At 43.5% G+C, this 17,333-nt stretch overlaps 1 protein-coding gene across 2 annotated transcripts in view; it reads right to left on the reverse strand.

Moving 5' to 3' along the window:
- TNKS2 (tankyrase 2) overlaps positions 1–17,333 on the reverse strand; it is an 89,698-nt gene that overhangs the window by 53,510 nt on the left and 18,855 nt on the right. For both annotated transcript variants that reach the window (XM_040438155.1, XM_040438152.1), the window contains exons 3-7: positions 15,313–15,408; positions 14,811–14,847; positions 13,800–13,875; positions 10,280–10,374; positions 5,025–5,091 (exon numbers count right to left, since the gene is read on the reverse strand). In XM_040438155.1, coding sequence (XP_040294089.1) covers positions 5,025–5,091; positions 10,280–10,374; positions 13,800–13,875; positions 14,811–14,847; positions 15,313–15,408 — 371 coding nt within the window. The remainder of the gene's footprint in view (positions 1–5,024; positions 5,092–10,279; positions 10,375–13,799; positions 13,876–14,810; positions 14,848–15,312; positions 15,409–17,333) is intronic.

Below are 17,333 nucleotides of genomic sequence, written 5' to 3' on the forward strand. Positions count from 1 at the left end.
CAAAGTTCGGACGAGGAGGTGGAGGTCCCTGGCAGCACCAGGCGTACCCGGCCCCATGTCGCTAGACCACAGGTTATGCAGGATCCGCTTCAAGAGCGGCAGAGTGGGGCTGTCGCTGCCGGATCACGTGGTGAGGCATACACCAGCAGCGCAGCCCTCCCTGGACCTAGTACCAGCACTGCCGTACAACATGGTGACGTGGCGAGCACCAGAAGGGCAGTTGAAGCTGGTACGGTGGCACGTGCACTAGTTACCCCGTCGCAGCCACCGCACAGACAGGCCCGTAGAGCCCCTAGAATCCCTGAGGTGCTGGCAAACCCTGATTGGCAGTCACCAACTTCAGCCGCACCTGTAGTTCCCCCTTTCACCGCCCAGTCTGGAGTTCGGGTTGAGACGGCTCAAATCGGTTCGGCCCTGGGATTTTTTGAGCTGTTCTTGACTGCGGAGCTCTTGGACTTAGTCGTGGCAGAGACCAACCAGTATGCCACACAATTTATATCCGCCAACCCGGGAAGCTTTTATGCCCAGCCTTTCCGGTGGAAACCAGTCCAAGTTTCCGAAATTAAAATTTTTTTGGGCCTTCTCCTCAACATGGGCCTGACAAAAAAGCATGAATTGCGGTCATATTGGTCAACGCACCCGATTCATCACATGCCCATGTTCTCTGCTGCTATGTCCAGGACACGATTTGAGGCCATCCTCCGTTTCCTGCATTTTAGCGACAACACCACCTCCCGTCCCAGAGGCCACCCAGCTTTTGACCGGCTCCACAAAATTCGGCCCCTCATAGACCATTTCAACCAGAAATTTGCAGATTTGTATACCCCCGAGCAAAACATCTGCGTAGACGAGTCCCTAATACATTTTACCGGGCGCCTTGGCTTGAAACAGTACATCCCAAGCAAGCGTGCCCGGTATGGGGTCAAATTGTATAAGCTCTGTGAAAGGGCCACAGGCTATACCCACAAATTTCGTGTCTATGAGGGAAAAGATCAGACCCTGGAGCCGGTCGGTTGCCCTGACTACCTGGGGAGCAGTGGGAAGACAGTCTGGGACTTGGTGTCACCCTTATTCGGCAAGGGGTACCATCTTTATGTGGACAATTTTTACACAAGTGTGGCCCTCTTTAGGCATTTGTTTCTAGAACGGATTTGCGCCTGTGGCACCGCGCGAACTAGTCGCGTGGGCTTCCCCCAACGGCTTGTAACCACCCGTCTTGCAAGGGGGGAGAGGGCTGCCTTGTGTAACGAAGAACTGCTCGCGGTGAAATGGAGAGACAAGCGTGACGTTTACATGCTCTCCTCCATTCACGCAGACACGACAATCCAAATTGAGCGAGCAACCCGTGTCATTGAAAAGCCCCTCTGTGTCCACGACTATAATGCGCTCATGGGAGGGGTGGACTTCAATGACCAGATGTTGTCTCCGTATTTAGTTTCCCGCAGAACCAGACGCTGGTATAAGAAGGTGTCTGTATATTTAATTCAATTGGCGCTGTACAATAGTTTTGTTCTCTACAGTAAGGCTGGGAGAACACGATCTTTCCTCAAATTCCAGGAAGAGATCATCGAGAACCTCCTTTACCCAGGAGGTTCCGTGGCCCCATCCCCCAGTGTAGTTAGCCGTCTACACGAGCGACATTTCCCCAGTGTCGTTCCTGGTACCTCAACCCAACCGTCACCCCGAAAAAGATGTCGTGTCTGTAGCAGGAGTGGAATAAGGCGTGACACCCGCTATTTCTGTCCTGACTGTGCTGACCACCCTGCCCTATGCTATGGAGAGTGTTTCCGGAAGTACCACACACAGGTACACCTAGCATAGGGATCACATCTCACCAGGACAGGCACACAGGGCTATTAGGGCCCTTTTACTCTCAGCTGCTGCAAACCTCTCCTTTCACCTGGGATAAAGTGCATAACGTACTTCGCCACATCTTTGGGCGATTTGCGCTTTGCACATTGTCCCATGGGGAAGGAGAGGTTTGTTCTATAAAGGTAAAAAAAACTAAACAAAAAAAAAATTACCGGTAAGTAAAAAAGTTAAAAAAGTTTAAAAAAGTTAATATGTTCTGTTCTAAAGTTAATAAAGTTATTGCTTTGCGGCCTGGTTTTTTCTTTTTTGTTTTGTTTTTTTTACCTTCCAGGTGGACCAACCGATCGACCAGCTGCAGCACTGATGTGCATTCGGACAGAAGCATTGCGCTGCTGTCAGATTACACGCAAGTCGGTGTATGCGGCGCTGCAAGACGAGATTTCTCCTCTGCAGTAAAAGATATGTTTGCCGAGGCATATGAGCTGAGGAGGTGGCGGTGTTCATATACTTTGGCAAACACTTTGTATATATAAAAAAAAAAATCCCGGCAATGATTTATTCATCCACATCGATTGATGTGAATGGAGAAATCTGGTTTGCCAGGGCATACGAGCTGAAGTGGGTATGGATGTTGGGCGGAGCTCCTATGTCCTGGCAGACGCCTTTCCCCTCCTTTTTCTTTTTTTGGCAGAGATTTTTTCATCCACATTGATCGATGCGAATGAAGAAATCTGTGCCGTTCATTTTTTTCTTTCAGCCCAGAGGCTGAACGGAAAAAAAAAATCTCATTACCCGTATGCTCAATATAAGGAGAATAGCAGAAACTCCTAATGCTGGGCATACATGTAATGATTGCGGAGACCCTCAAATGCCAGGGCAGTACAAACACCCCACAAATAACACCATTTTGGAAAGAAGACACCCCAAGGTATTCGCTGAGGGGCATATTGAGTCCATGAAAGATTGAAATTTTTGTCCCAAGTTAGCGGAAAGGGAGACTTTGTGAGAACAAAATCCAAAAAATCAATTTCCGCTAACTTGTGCCAAAAATTTTTTTTTTCAATGAACTCGCCATGCCCCTCATTGAATACCTTGGGGTGTCTTCTTTCCAAAATGGGGTCACATGTGGGGTATTTATACTGCCCTGGCATTTTAGGGGCCCCAAAGCATGAGAAGAAGTCTGGTATCCAAATGTCTAAAAATGCCCTCCTAAAAGGAATTTGGGCCCCTTTGCCCACCTAGGCTGCAAAAAAGTGTCACACATGTGGTATCTCCGTATTCAGCAGAAGTTGGGGAATATGTTTTGGGGTGTCATTTTACATATACCCATGCTGGGTGAGATAAATATCTTGGTCAAATGCCAACTTTGTATAAAAAAAATGGGAAAAGTTGTCTTTTGCCAAGATATTTCTCTCACCCAGCATGGGTATATGTAAAATGACACCCCAAAACACATTCCTTACCTTCTCCTGAATACGGCGATACCACATGTGTGACACTTTTTTGCAGCCTAGGTGGGCAAAGGGGCCCACATTCCAAAGAGCACCTTTCAGATTTCACAGGTCATTTACCTACTTACCAGACATTAGGGCCCCTGGAAAATGCCAGGGCAGTATAACTGCCCCACAAGTGACCCCATTTTGGAAAGAAGACACCCCAAGGTATTCCGTGAGGGGCATGGCAAGTTCCTAGAATTTTTTATTTTTTGTCACAAGTTAGTGGAAAATGATGATTTTTTTTTTTTTTTTTTTTTTTCATACAAAGTCTCCTATTCCACTAACTTGTGACAAAAAAAAAAAAATTTCCATGAACTCACTATGCCCATCAGCGAATACCTTGGGGTCTCTTCTTTCCAAAATGGGGTCACTTGTGGGGTAGTTATACTGCCCTGGCATTCTAGGGGCCCAAATGTGTGGTAAGGAGTTTGAAATCAAATTCAGTAAAAAATGACCTGTGAAATCCGAAAGGTGCTCTTTGGAATATGGGCCCCTTTGCCCACCTAGGCTGCAAAAAAGTGTCACACATCTGGTATCTCCGTACTCAGGAGAAGGTGGGGAATGTGTTTTGGGGTGTCATTTTATATATACCCATGCTGGGTGAGAGAAATATCTTGGCAAAAGACAACTTTTCCCATTTTTTTATACAAAGTTGTCATTTGACCAAGATATTTATCTCACCCAGCATGGGTATATGTAAAAAGACACCCCAAAACACATTCCTCAACTTCTCCTGAGTACGGGGATACCAGATGTGTGACACTTTTTTGCAGCCTAGGTGGGCAAAGGGGCCCATATTCCAAAGAGCACCTTTCGGATTTCACTCGTCATTTTTTACAGAATTTGATTTCAAACTCCTTACCACACATTTGGACCCCTAGAATGCCAGGGCAGTATAACTACCCCACAAGTGACCCCATTTTGGAAAGAAGAGACCCCAAGGTATTCGCTGATGGGCATAGTGAGTTCATAGAACTTTTTATTTTTTGTCACAAGTTAGTGGAATATGAGACTTTGTAAGAAAAAAAAAAAAAAAAAAAAAAAAAATCATCATTTTCCGCTAACTTGTGACAAAAAATAAAAAGTTCTATGAACTCACTATGCCCATCAGCGAATACCTTAGGGTGTGTACTTTCAGAAATGGGGTCATTTGTGGGGTGTTTGTACTGTCTGGCCATTGTAGAACCTCAGGAAACATGACAGGTGCTCAGAAAGTCAGAGCGGCTTCAAAAAGCGGAAATTCACATTTTTGTACCATAGTTTGTAAACGCTATAACTTTTACCCAAACCATTTTTTTTTTACCCAAACATTTTTTTTTTATCAAAGACATGTAGAACTATAAATTTAGAGCAAAATTTCTATATGGATGTCGTTTTTTTTTGCAAAATTTTACAACTGAAAGTGAAAAATGTCATTTTTTTGCAAAAAAATCGTTAAATTTCGATTAATAACAAAAAAAGTAAAAATGTCAGCAGCAATGAAATACCACCAAATGAAAGCTCTATTAGTGAGAAGAAAAGGAGGTAAAATTCATTTGGGTGGTAAGTTGCATGACCGAGCAATAAACGGTGAAAGTAGTGTAGGTCAGAAGTGTAAAAAGTGGCCTGGTCTTTCAGGGTGTTTAAGCACTGGGGGCTGAAGTGGTTAAACTCTGACAACCACTTTAACGTTTAATGTTCTGTTGAATGGGCCAAACAGTAAATTGAATCAGTTACCTTAACAAGAAGCTCTGTCACTTCAAAGTGGCCGTATGAACAAGCGTTGTGAAGAGGCACCAAATCTCTAAAGAGTGGGAAGATAAGGAAGGGGCTCAATATACAGCAAGAAAACCAATGAAATGCACACGATTCTGAATAATGCAGTGCAGAGCCTTAATGTAGAAGTTGCTCAGATACATACCACAATCTCCTCCGCATAACTATGACCTAATCCTTTGTAAAGTAAGAGTTAAACCGCAACCATTGTATAATGAGCAGAAATACAGCAGATGGTGAAATGTGCTGCACTGTCCATTCCCCGGGGAACATCACACATTTACAGTTGACCTAAATATACGCTTCTCACGGGAATAAACGCAGTTCCTGTATAATCAGCATGGCAAATAACCACAATACACTGCGGTGTAGTGAACTCTGTGCGTCACTGCCTCCGGTACCTTTGCTCCTTAAGTTATAGTAGGCGGTGTCTTCCCTTGTCCTGTGGGCGTCTCCTTCTCCTAGGCTGCAGCGCTGGCCAATCGCAGCGCACAGCTCACAGCCTGGGAGAAAAAAACCTTCCAGGCTGTGAGCTGTGCGCTGCGATTGGCCAGCGCTGCAGCCTGGGTGAAGGAGACGCCCACAGGACAAGGGAAGACACTGCCTACTATAACTTAAGGAGCAAAGGTACCGGAGGGCATAACGGGAGAACGGAGCGGCGCCCAGGGATAATAGTAAATGCAGTGAGATCCCCGGGCGCCGCTCTACATGGCAGCATACTTAGTTCCCATAGTTTTTACAAGTGAAAGGTCCTCTTTAAAGGATAACACTTACCTGCTCCCCACCGATCCAGTGTTTTGCAAAGGCTCCCATTTCTCCACATTCCAGTCCGGGGTTTGTTTACTTCCTCCCCTGCATGGTCACTTGATCCACTGCAACCAATCCCTGGCTATAGCGCTGACGTGTCTTGATCACACATAACTGCTGAAGCCAGCGGTTGGCTGAAGAGGAGCAGGTGACCATGCCGAGGAGGAAGAAAAACCTTAGACCGGAAGATAAAGATGCAGGAGCAAGAGGGGAGCAGGTACGTACGATCCTTTAAGTAGGGGAGGTAGATTGCTGATACCTGTTAGAAAGGATGCATTCCTGGACAAACCCTTTAAGCTTATAGTAGAGGTGGTGATGGATGAGGTGTATACTTTTATTGTTTCAATAATAAATAAAAACATTGCTTACTGTTTGCATAAAGTTCATTTTTTCTGCAAAACCCCTGACTGAAGCATCTGAGGGGCTAAACTTCTAATTAGACAAATAGGAGTGATTAGATGGGTAAATGCTTTCACTCTTAATAAATAAATTAAAAAAGACCCTCTCTCAATATGTGACAGAGCGCATAAGCTCTCTGAATTGTCTGAGCCATGCTGCAGTGGTGGCAAACATCTCTCAGTCTACTGTAACTTGGGCCCTGAAAGGATTTGTTCTTATGGAGACAAACTTCTTAATTGGATTTGACTTTGTGATAGTTTTGTGCCGACACAGTGTTTCATCTTCCAGCAGTGATACTTGTTTCACCCTGGCCCATAAAGGGAGAGGAGGAAAGTCTGCGAGCTTCCTCCTCCTCTTCCACACTTTTCTGCTCGTCTCCATCCAGTCCTCCTCACTTCCTCCACACAGGCTGAAGTAAAGCCCCTTTCAGACGAGTCTCAATTCCCAGCACTGCCGGGGTCACACAGCATTATATTGATTTAGGATGCTGTGTAACCCTTACAGTTCTGGAATGTATTAGGTGACACTAACATAACGCTGTCTGTGTCATCTAATACATTCCAGAACTGTGAGGGTTACATAGCTTAAAAAAAATCTGTATAATGATATGTGACCCCGGCAGTGCTGGGAGGTCAGGCCGGGTGTCTCGCTGCAAGTCCGCAGCAAGACACTCGCTTGTCAGAAAGGGGCCTAAAAGCTTTAAGCACAGTACATGTGGGTCTCACTTTAAACTGCTCTAATTCAATCTAGATTGCAACTAGAAGCGAAATCCTGGTCTTGTTTTAAGACTAAGACTCTAGCTGCATTTTAGCCTGACAAAGACCCCTCAGTACTGTCCCCACCACCCTCTTAAGCCACAAAGCCCAAAAAGGACTTCAAAATAGTATTGTCCAAGGAACCGTTTGGGCCAATTAGTAAATTGGGATGGGGTGGGGGTAAAGTTCTTGGACTCTCTACATATAATCTTGATTAATGTGGGAGAAAAGGGTTACTTCCAACAACTTACTAATAAACATTGGGTACTGTTTATTCCTGCTTTAACGGCACACCTTCTAGTTACCCAAGTCTTCTCTATTGGTGCCACTGATCAGGTCCACAAGATGGTCACAGCTGGAAGTCTGGTGACATGACCTGCCCATCAGTAATCTAGCGAAACCTCCATGGACACAGTGCGCATGCGCTAGTTTCCTAGATGCTTTGCAGTGCACAAGTCCTGTCCTATACACAGAACAGAGATTCGAACATGTGAACATACAGCATACTGTGTTGGAGAGCGCCCGCTTAGAGCAGAATTCTGCAAAAAGAGAGTCTTCGCCTCCAAATGGTGGCATTTTTTTTCCCTTTATGTCAGCATCATCTACTTTTGCAGGGAAGTGGTGGCTGCCCATGAACGCGAACGGCAGATTCAGAAACAGGCAAGTCCATGGGATTAACAGGACCGAATGATTTATTTTTACCCCACAGCAAATTTATATTCACCAAGTGAACTTCCATCCACTGACTACATGAGCTGAGGTACATATCTGATAACAGAGCATGTCTCTGGAATCACTGCATAAAAGGAAATGTAACTCACGCTAGTTAAATATGGAAACGGTAACCCTGAGAATAAAAAGAAAAGGCTTCAATACTAAATGAGCTGCCAAGAAAATTTCGAGTCTCGACACTATTTTCTCAAACATCTTTAGCAATAAATGAGCATGGGCGGGCAAAGAGTTTTTTGGGACTAGAATACTGATGATGGACAGACCCATGTAAACAATGTCAAGGCCTCAAGAAACTCACCCAAGCACTGCAGCCACCTCAAACAGCTAATCAGTAAAGGTCCCTTTACACTGGACGACAGAGCAGCAGATTATCGGGAAGGAAGCGTTCCTTCCACTGATCGCAGGTGGAGAAGACCGGAGTATTTACCTGCAGCGATCTTCTCCATAGTATGGGAAGGAGCGATCATTAATGTCATCACTCAACCCCATACAGACTCTTTTGCCAGCAGCAGATCATGTTTACACAGCACAATCTGCTGCCAGCAAACGGCAATTTTTTTGTACGCACAAACTATCGAATTACCCGATGAACGAGAGTTTAGCTTGTTCATCGAGTAATCGGCAGTGCATTCCTATGAACACTCGTTAGCAATTATCTTTAAGACTCTCAGCCCGTGTAAAGGGCCCTTAAAGGTAATGACCGTCCGACCCACGCTGATCTGATGATGAAAGCCTTTTCAGAGCATAGGCCATCAATAAGCTGAACCCAGAAAATCCCTTTAAATGGAAATCAGTCACAATCTATAAAAAAAATAAAATTTTAAATCTTGCAACTTTCACTGGCCACTGCCTAACAGGATGACACCCCCTATTCTTTAGAGATTACTACAATGACATGTAGGATTACAATGACAAGTAAAATGTATATAGTTAGAGGACCTTTCACCAGTTTGTACTTTAGAAAAGTGATACCTCACACTGTAGCCCATGTTCAGTAGATGTGATAGCGCAAATGTTTTTCTTGATACACTCCTCCGTTGCGCCACTCGTTCTGTTTAGGCGCGCTGTAGGCCAATTAATAGCATAGGAACACTGGGGAGGAGACATGAGCTTTTCTTCGTGGGCGTTTCTTCTATTTGGCTGTGGCATTGTCCAATCACAGCGGAGCGCGTCACAGCCAGGGAGAAGGCGAGCTGTTTTTTCTCAATGGCCGTGACGCGCTCCGCTGTGATTGGACAATGCCACAGCCAGATAGAAGAAACACCCCCGGAGAAAAGCAGATGTCTCCTCCCCAGTGTTTTCCGATGCTATTAATTAGCATACAGCGCGCCTAAACAGAACGAGGGGCGCAATGGAGGAGCGGATCAAGAAAAAAATTACCACTATCACATCTACTGAACATGGGCTACAGTGTGAGGTATCGCTTTTCTAAAGTACAAACTGGTGAAAGGTCCTCTTTAACACAGGATCCATCACTCAAAATAGGCGATACAGCTTATCGACCTCTTCCCTGCACAATGACATCTGTAAAGGCTACAGAGCACGCCCACAACTCTCCCCCATAGAAGTCAATGTGGATTTGAGTGCAGAAAATCCGCACCGTAGGTCATGTAAATTGTATTCTATGAAAATTTGAAATTCTTATGTACACAATGCAGATTTTTTCATTGTGAATTTTAAAAATCCACAGCATGTCAATTTATTTTATTTTTCCTAACCTGATTTTTTCCATTCACTTCAATGCGCACCAACTGATGTGGATTGTCCGCACAGATTTCCCTGCGAACACCTGCGGATCTCATAAATCTTGAACGTGTGCCTTTACCCTGTTACATATATTGCATGCTGCGGGGCCCTCACGTGTACACTAAACCTCAATTCATATCTGATGCATTTGTGTCAAAGTCACTGATGAGTTACTACTGTTAGGCTACATTCATATGACCAGATCCATTTTGTGGTCTGCAAATCGCGGATCCGCAAAATACGGATACCGGCCGTGCACACATTTCTCAGGCCTAGTTGCAAAAATGCCTATTCTTGTCTGCAAAATGAACAAGACTAGGACACGTGTTAGAATCTGCGGTATGGTCGCATGTATTTTTTGCGGCCCCATAGAAATTATTGGGTCTGCATGTGATCTTCATTTTTTGAAGATCAGACTTGGACAGAAAATACAGTCATGTGAATGCAGACTTCTATAGATCAGATCTCCATCTGATGACTTGATACAACAGTAAACTGCACAGATGTATAAAAAGTATCCAGCTGGTGTGGTCTTGAGACGAGTGTAGATATCACACATCAATACATGTAACCTGACAAAGGCATCATTTGGAAATTATTAACACAAGTTATCTAACTGTAAAGAGACATTATCAGAAAGCACCGCCACGGAAAAATAACTAGAAATAAAACTGTGCAGGTTATCAATCCAGATAAGTCTGATAAGCCACAGAATATAACGATATAATTATTGTGCTGGGAAATAAAACCATTAATTAGAAACCAGCGCACCCGTACCCTTTATCCTTGGCTTGTACATCTGCTCCTTGTTGAAGTAACAGCTCTACGATTTTGACACGATTATAGCCGGCAGCCAAGTGAAGTGGTGTTGACTGCAGAAATAGAAAAATAAAAGATACATGAGAGTGTGTAATATATATATATATATATCAAACAAAAACAGTAGCAGCACACCACTATATGCGCTAAGACTAAGTGAACAGGTAAATGTGTGAACAGGGTCAAATACATGACGCCATATAGTTACTGCAAAGCAGTGGAGAAGCTCTTAGCGCATATTATTGATCAAAAATATGTCGGGCCCACCTACCAGACGGCAAGGTCGCTTCTCATCAGGTGGGACCTACTCTAACACGGAATGTCCAGCTCCATTGTTTCTCTGATTAAAAGCACCAAGGGGTGGGGGATGGGCGGGGAGTGCTAAGTTCCACAGAGGATGCCTAGTCCTCTATACCAGGGCTGGCCAACCTGTGGCTCGCCAGCTGTTGTAAAACTACAATTCCCACCATGCCCTGCTGTAGGCTGATAGTTGTAGGCTGTCTGGGCATGCTGGGAGTTGTAGTTTTGCAACAGCTGGAGAGCCGCAGGTTGGCCTGCCCTGCTCTAATATATATATATATCAAAAAACGGAACAGCACCTCCTGAGACAAATCGCATAATTGTTTGCTGTATTATGCCGGGTAGCTTGCACCTGCGGTTTGTCTCAGGAGGTGCTGTTCCGTTTTTTGATAGATAGATATATATAGATAGATATATATATATATATATATATATATATATATATATATATATATATATATATATATATATAGTATAGAGGACTAGGCATCCTCTGTGGAACTTAGCACTCCTCGCCCATCCCCCACTCCTTGGTGCTTTTAATCAGAGAAACAATGGAGCTGGACCCTCCATGTTAGAGTAGGTCCCACCTGATGAGAAGCGACCTTGCCGTCTGGTAGGTGGGCACGACATATTTTTGATCAATAATATGCGCTAAGAGCTTCTCCACTGCTTTGCAGTAACTATATGGCGTCATGTATTTGACCCTGTTCACACATTTACCTGTTCACTTAGTCTTAGCGCATATAGTGGTGTGCTGCTACTGTTTTTTGTTTGCTGTATTATGCCGGGTAGCTTGCACCTGCGATTTGTCTCAGGAGGTGCTGTTCCGTATATATATACATATATATATATACATATACATACACACACATACATACAGATATCAAAGAGCTAAACACTCAAATGCTATTGATTGTCAACTAGGTAAGGCCAAAAGTTCAGGTTTTAAAGCTTAAATCTAAAAATATACAATTCTTCCCAAAAAAAATAATGGACAAGATATCACATACTTAGGCTACTGTCATATCAGTGGCGTGTATTCTGGCAGGCTGTCCCAGGAGAGAACAGCCTGCTGGATGTACCAAAATGCCCACCGGTCTCTAAATATAATGGGGTCCGGCAGCATTACGCCAAAAATGAAGATAATCGGCCAGACAAACTGCTGCATGCTGCGGTTTGCATGTGGCCGATTCCCAGCATTCTCTGCCGAATCTCCGTGCCGCAGGTGTCAAAGTAGACTAAAACGGTCACTGATTTTTCACACAACTTTGCATAAATCAATAGTTGAAACATATGTATTTTTGTTATCTGTTGCGATCTCAGGGGTGGGACCCCTATCAGTCAGATACTTATCCCTGGGGGATAAGTTCTTACAGTGGGACGAACGCTTTAAGGCAGGGTTTCCCAACCCCTACCAGTTTCCCACCTACCGGTCATGTTTTCAGGATTTCCTTAGTGTTGAGCAGGTGATATACTTCGTGTCCATGCATCAGGACTTACCACAGGTTTTCATATCCTGACCAGTCGGTAGGTGGGTCCCGAGGACCGCACTTGAGAAACCCTGCTTTAAGGAAACCTACACACAAGTGCAGATATCAAAACAGAAAATATCTGTGCAGATTTCTGTGCACCAAAAACAGCACATGCTACTTGTAGTTTTTGGTGCGGATTTGATGTGGTTCGGGGGCACTAAATTTATCATCCAGTATGAGCCGCTTTGATAAATCTGGCACATTTCAGTAAATTATACACTAAATATTGGGAAATCTGCCCCATAGTCTTCTCCTAGCGACAAGTCCTAAGCTCTGATCACTGCTATAACTGTGGTCCAGGAAATTCAGAACCACAATACGATAAACGCCATAGGTTCAGTCTTCTTTCTTAGAGAAGAACTCCCGCAAAAAATGTTATTCTTTGACCTGCTAGAAAGGTACATGAAGTATAATGTAATTTTCTTACCAGCATCTGTATTTGCGAGCTATCCCCTCCCTTCTGCTTCTCAGCTGTGTCATCTTCTGTGTGGACAGGAAGCCAGTTTCTCTAGGTATTCCTATGGGAGCCTCAATGTCAGTCTCACAGAAATGAATAGAGAAGTAACTGACTTCCTATCCCGTGTCAGTTGGAGATCAGAGAGTTGGTCACATGACAAAGCTGAGGATCAGAAGGGAGGGTATAGCTCAAGAATACAGTCACTGATGAGAAGATTATATCATGTAACTTTCTAACGGGTCAGGGAATAAAAATCTTTGCGGGACTTCTTCTTTAAGGAATTAACCATTCTGTTGCTAGTTAAATACAGACGTAATACTTTCCTTACATGACCCACCCTTTCATCAGCTGCGTTCTACCTTAGGGTCCATTCACACATCCGTATGTGGTTTTTTTTGCGGATCCGCAAAACACGGACACCGGGAATGTGCGTTCCATGTTTTGCGGACCACACAGTCAGCACTCTCAAAGAAAATGCCATTTTCTTGTCAGCAATTGCGGACAAGAATAGGACATGTTCAATTTTTTGGGGCGGAACGGAAGTTCGGATCCGGAAGTGCAGATCCGCAAATGCGGACAGCACATTCTGTCCCCATTGAAAATGAATGGGTCCGCACCTGTTCCGCAAAATTGCGGAATGGATGCGGAGCCATTTGGCGGACGTGTGAATGGACCCTTACCCCATTACATGAGCCACCCGTTTAGTGCAGGCAGCCATACTTGGACAGGCACACACTACGAAAGTAGCTTCTGCAGGATGAAACATAACTAATACATGCACGATTTTTGAGGAGGACAATTACTGGAAACAATCTGCATACAGTTCGTGTCCTTGCCTGCCTGAAATGGGAGTCATTATTTGCTTGCTAAGCTTCCAGGTGTTCTTCATAAAGATTCTGGGCCCATTACATCAGGCTTTATTCTTGCATTCGGTGGAGAAGCTGTACACTTTCTGCTGACTAGTCTTAGTTTTTTGCCTTTTTTTTTACTTTTCCTTGCTTATTTCTCTACATTTTTTAGCAAAAAAAAGCAAAGACTCTCTCAGCTGAAAAGAAAAACAGCTGTGGAAGGCTGGAAAGAGGATTCATCTGCATGTGACATGAGAAGTGTTTGGAATCCACAGATGGTGTGACAAGAGGCCTTCACCATGAATAACTGGCTCAACAAGGTATCAGTAATCTTTTACCTTTCTTCCATCGCTAGCATGGGAATTAACATTGAGGGGTGTGAGCAGAGACATCATTTTCTCTTCATTTCCACTTCTACAAAATAAAGGTTTAAGAAAATTATATAAAAATAAAAAAAAAATAGTGCAGAACAGTCATCACAGATAATCCTTTTAAGGGTCTGCATCCGTTCCGCAATTTTGCAGAAAGGGTGCGGACCTATTCATTCTCTATGCGGACAGAAAAGATGTGGACAGCAAACAGAGTGCTGTCCGCATCCACATTTTCGTGCCGCTGCCCTGAACTTCCGGGCCGCGGCTCCGCAAAATATAGAACATGTCCTATTCTTGTCCGCAACTGCGAACAAGAATAGGCAGTTCTATGGGGGGTGCCGGCCGCAATTTGCGGATCCGCAATACACTACGAACGTGTGAATGGACCCCTAAGGGCCAGTTCACACGCTGGTTTATGCCACTACAATCCGCACCAGAATTCCCGCAGGGGCCACATGATGTCTCCCTCCCATAGTTTTCAATGAGAGGCAGTGTGCAGCTGGCGGTTTATAGCAGCGACCGTGGCAAAAAGGGACATGTTCCTTCTTGGCATGGAGTCTGTTCGCAGTTTAGCGCCATTCAGTGGAGCTCAACCATAAACAGATCCATGGCATCAGAAGTGAGCAACCACGGCAGAAACTTTTTGCACATACTGCATGAATTTTATTATTTTTTTCCTGAATGACGTTTTCGATTCAGTTTTTCCCCCCTATATAGAGATGGGATGGAACAAAAAAAAAAAAAAGCTTCAAAGATTACTTCAACATAAAAAAAAAATAGAAAAATGAATTCCATGTGCATAAACCACTCGCAGGGGAAATGTTGTATTACACGGCAGACATTCATGAAAAGCTGTTGTTTTTTAGTGGCTCCCCCGTACTGTTCATGGAGAAACCAGTCCATTACTTTGACTTGCCCTAAAATGACATATGATAAGGGTCGGTCCTGATGAGCAAACCAATTTCACAATACACATACCGAGCACTCTCCAACAACTCGTCCTTTTTGTATTCCCCTATAAAAGAGAGAAGAAAAAAAAAACACAAGAAATTAATAATTACAAAAATAGAAAGTTATTAGATTAGAAAAAAAATAAGGACAATGCTATTTAATTGAACTCTTGTCACTGCAAGGATTTGGAAGAATTTCCACAAGTGACATGGAGAGGACATCAAACGTTATATAATTTCTAAAGGGAAACCGTTGTAGCATGAGGTGTTCCCCCCCAAAAGCCATCACCATAATTTGCTCACCTCAAAGATCCCCGGACACTGCTGTTCTGCTGCTGCCCTCCACTCTGCTCAGCCAGTCACTGGATGTACTGGTGACCCTTCTCGGAGTGGATATTTCCAGCCTGTTGTATCGGGGGCAGGAAAGGGAGAGCAGTGGGGAACAGGTAAGCATCAGAACGGCAGCGGTGGGGGATCACATGGTCTGAAAGGTAAGACACTCCGAGCAGCTAGCCCCTTTAACCCAATACCTGTCAGCACGGCTTTAGCTGATGGGTCCGCTAAGTCCAAAGCTGTCCTGCTATCTGTATTACGGATCGTTGGATCTGCTCCATGCTGAAGCAGCACTATGAAAATAAAACAGAACACAATATGTTTAACACTGTCGTACTAGTATACTACTATATATGAACTGGTTTTTTTTTTTTACACATATTTACATTTAAATTAGACACTTATGAATTTATGCATTTGAAGTATTTATGGAGTTTAGAGCACTCTGTTTTGTCACTATCACTCTGCACGCTGTTGTTCATATATTCACTCATATTTTTATTATATAATTTATATGTATTTTATTATTAATATTTTCTTATCAATTAGGTATTACATGAATTTAGGGAATAATTACATATCGCTCATATTTATATAATTATGGTATACAATCGATATAGGGTTAATCATGTGTTAATTATAGCATGTCACAGTCATATGTCACTAATACAAACACTATTATGGTATGTGATATTTAGTGGGTGTTATGTGGTGTTGATTTTTATTGAGCTTGTATTCACTTCCATTATTTCATTGATAAGGTTTTATTTGTTAATAATTATGATTGATCTTGGATATCAACTTATATTTATTACTCACAATCATGACACTATTTCCTCAAGTTGGTCGGCTGTACATTGATGGTCAGTGCATTACTCCAACTACTGCGATGTTGAAGTGTATGATGCGCTCCAGCTTGGAACGCAATCAGACGTCTGGAGGGGTGGATCGGGACCTGCGTTCCACGGTGGAGCGCATGCCGGATATCTGGCCCGGGTATTTGCGTTCCGCCGCGGTTATCGCTTCTGATCCGCCTCCTCCCACGATATATATCTACATATATGACTAAGTCGGCGTTTCTTCTTACTATGAACCTCGGTTCCTTTCCCTTTTGTTTTATCATTATTTTTTTTAATATCTGCTTTTCTCCATCTGTGGGTTGATCTTTAGGGGGATTAATAGTGGGCGGTCCCTTATCAGGAACAGGATGTGATGGCATGCGTCCCAGTGTGGAACGCACGCCATATCCATACCTTGAGCACATGTGTCGGCATTTTCCCCAAAAAGGTATTTCCACATTTGTTTCAGATTTTCCAATTAGTAGGGTATATAAAGAGCACATACTCCCGAGGAAGCGACTGCGAAACGCGTGTCGGGGTCAGGACTACATTGGTCGGTATCATATTATAGTATTACTCTGACGCATTGTCTATAGCACTAAGCACTTTATTTGTTACTGACATGTAGTTTCTCCTCTGACCTACACTTTTTCCAATAAGGAGGGTACACTTTGCAATGTGGGGTAAATCTTACGCCCCTCCCCCCATTGGTCTAGGTGGTGTAAAAGGAAATTGAACATAAATACTTTTCATCTAGGGGTTTTATATAGTGACTTATGACACTTTATAGGTGGTCCGGTTTTCTTTATTCCTGTGTATGTATGCTGCTAGTACTGGATTTTATATATTTTTGCATACTTGAACAATAAAATATGTATTTTTACATTATTTTGCTGTGTATTTTTGTTTTGGGGTGGTGATTTCAGTTCATACTGTGCTTTAAGACCCCCCCTCGCTGGGCTTTCTGTCGGAGCTATATGTTTGACTACCCGATCCATTCATGTCAACTGGCAAACGGAGTTCATTTTTCTTTGCCTGAAAGAACAAGGTGGAAGACTACACTAACTTGTCTGGCACAAAAAGGAGGAGGCAAATGGAGTCCAAAGGTGAAATCTGTGAACTCCTTGGCCCCACTAAAATGAGCTGTTACTTTAGACACTGAAATACCGTTTCTGGATCGTCAAACACATACCCCAAATAAAAAGCCCAGCGGAACCTTAGGGCTCATGCACACAAACTTATTTTTTATCCATGTCCGTTTTTATTGAGGTCCATATGCGGAACTATTCACTTCAATGGGACTGCAAAAACTGAAATGACTCCGTGTCCATATGCCTGCTCTGAAAAAAAAAATGTCCGCATTACGGACAAGGATAGGA

Source organism: Bufo bufo, chromosome 6 (genome assembly GCF_905171765.1).
Source record: "Bufo bufo chromosome 6, aBufBuf1.1, whole genome shotgun sequence".
In the NCBI taxonomy this organism is placed as follows: Eukaryota; Metazoa; Chordata; class Amphibia; order Anura; family Bufonidae; genus Bufo; species Bufo bufo.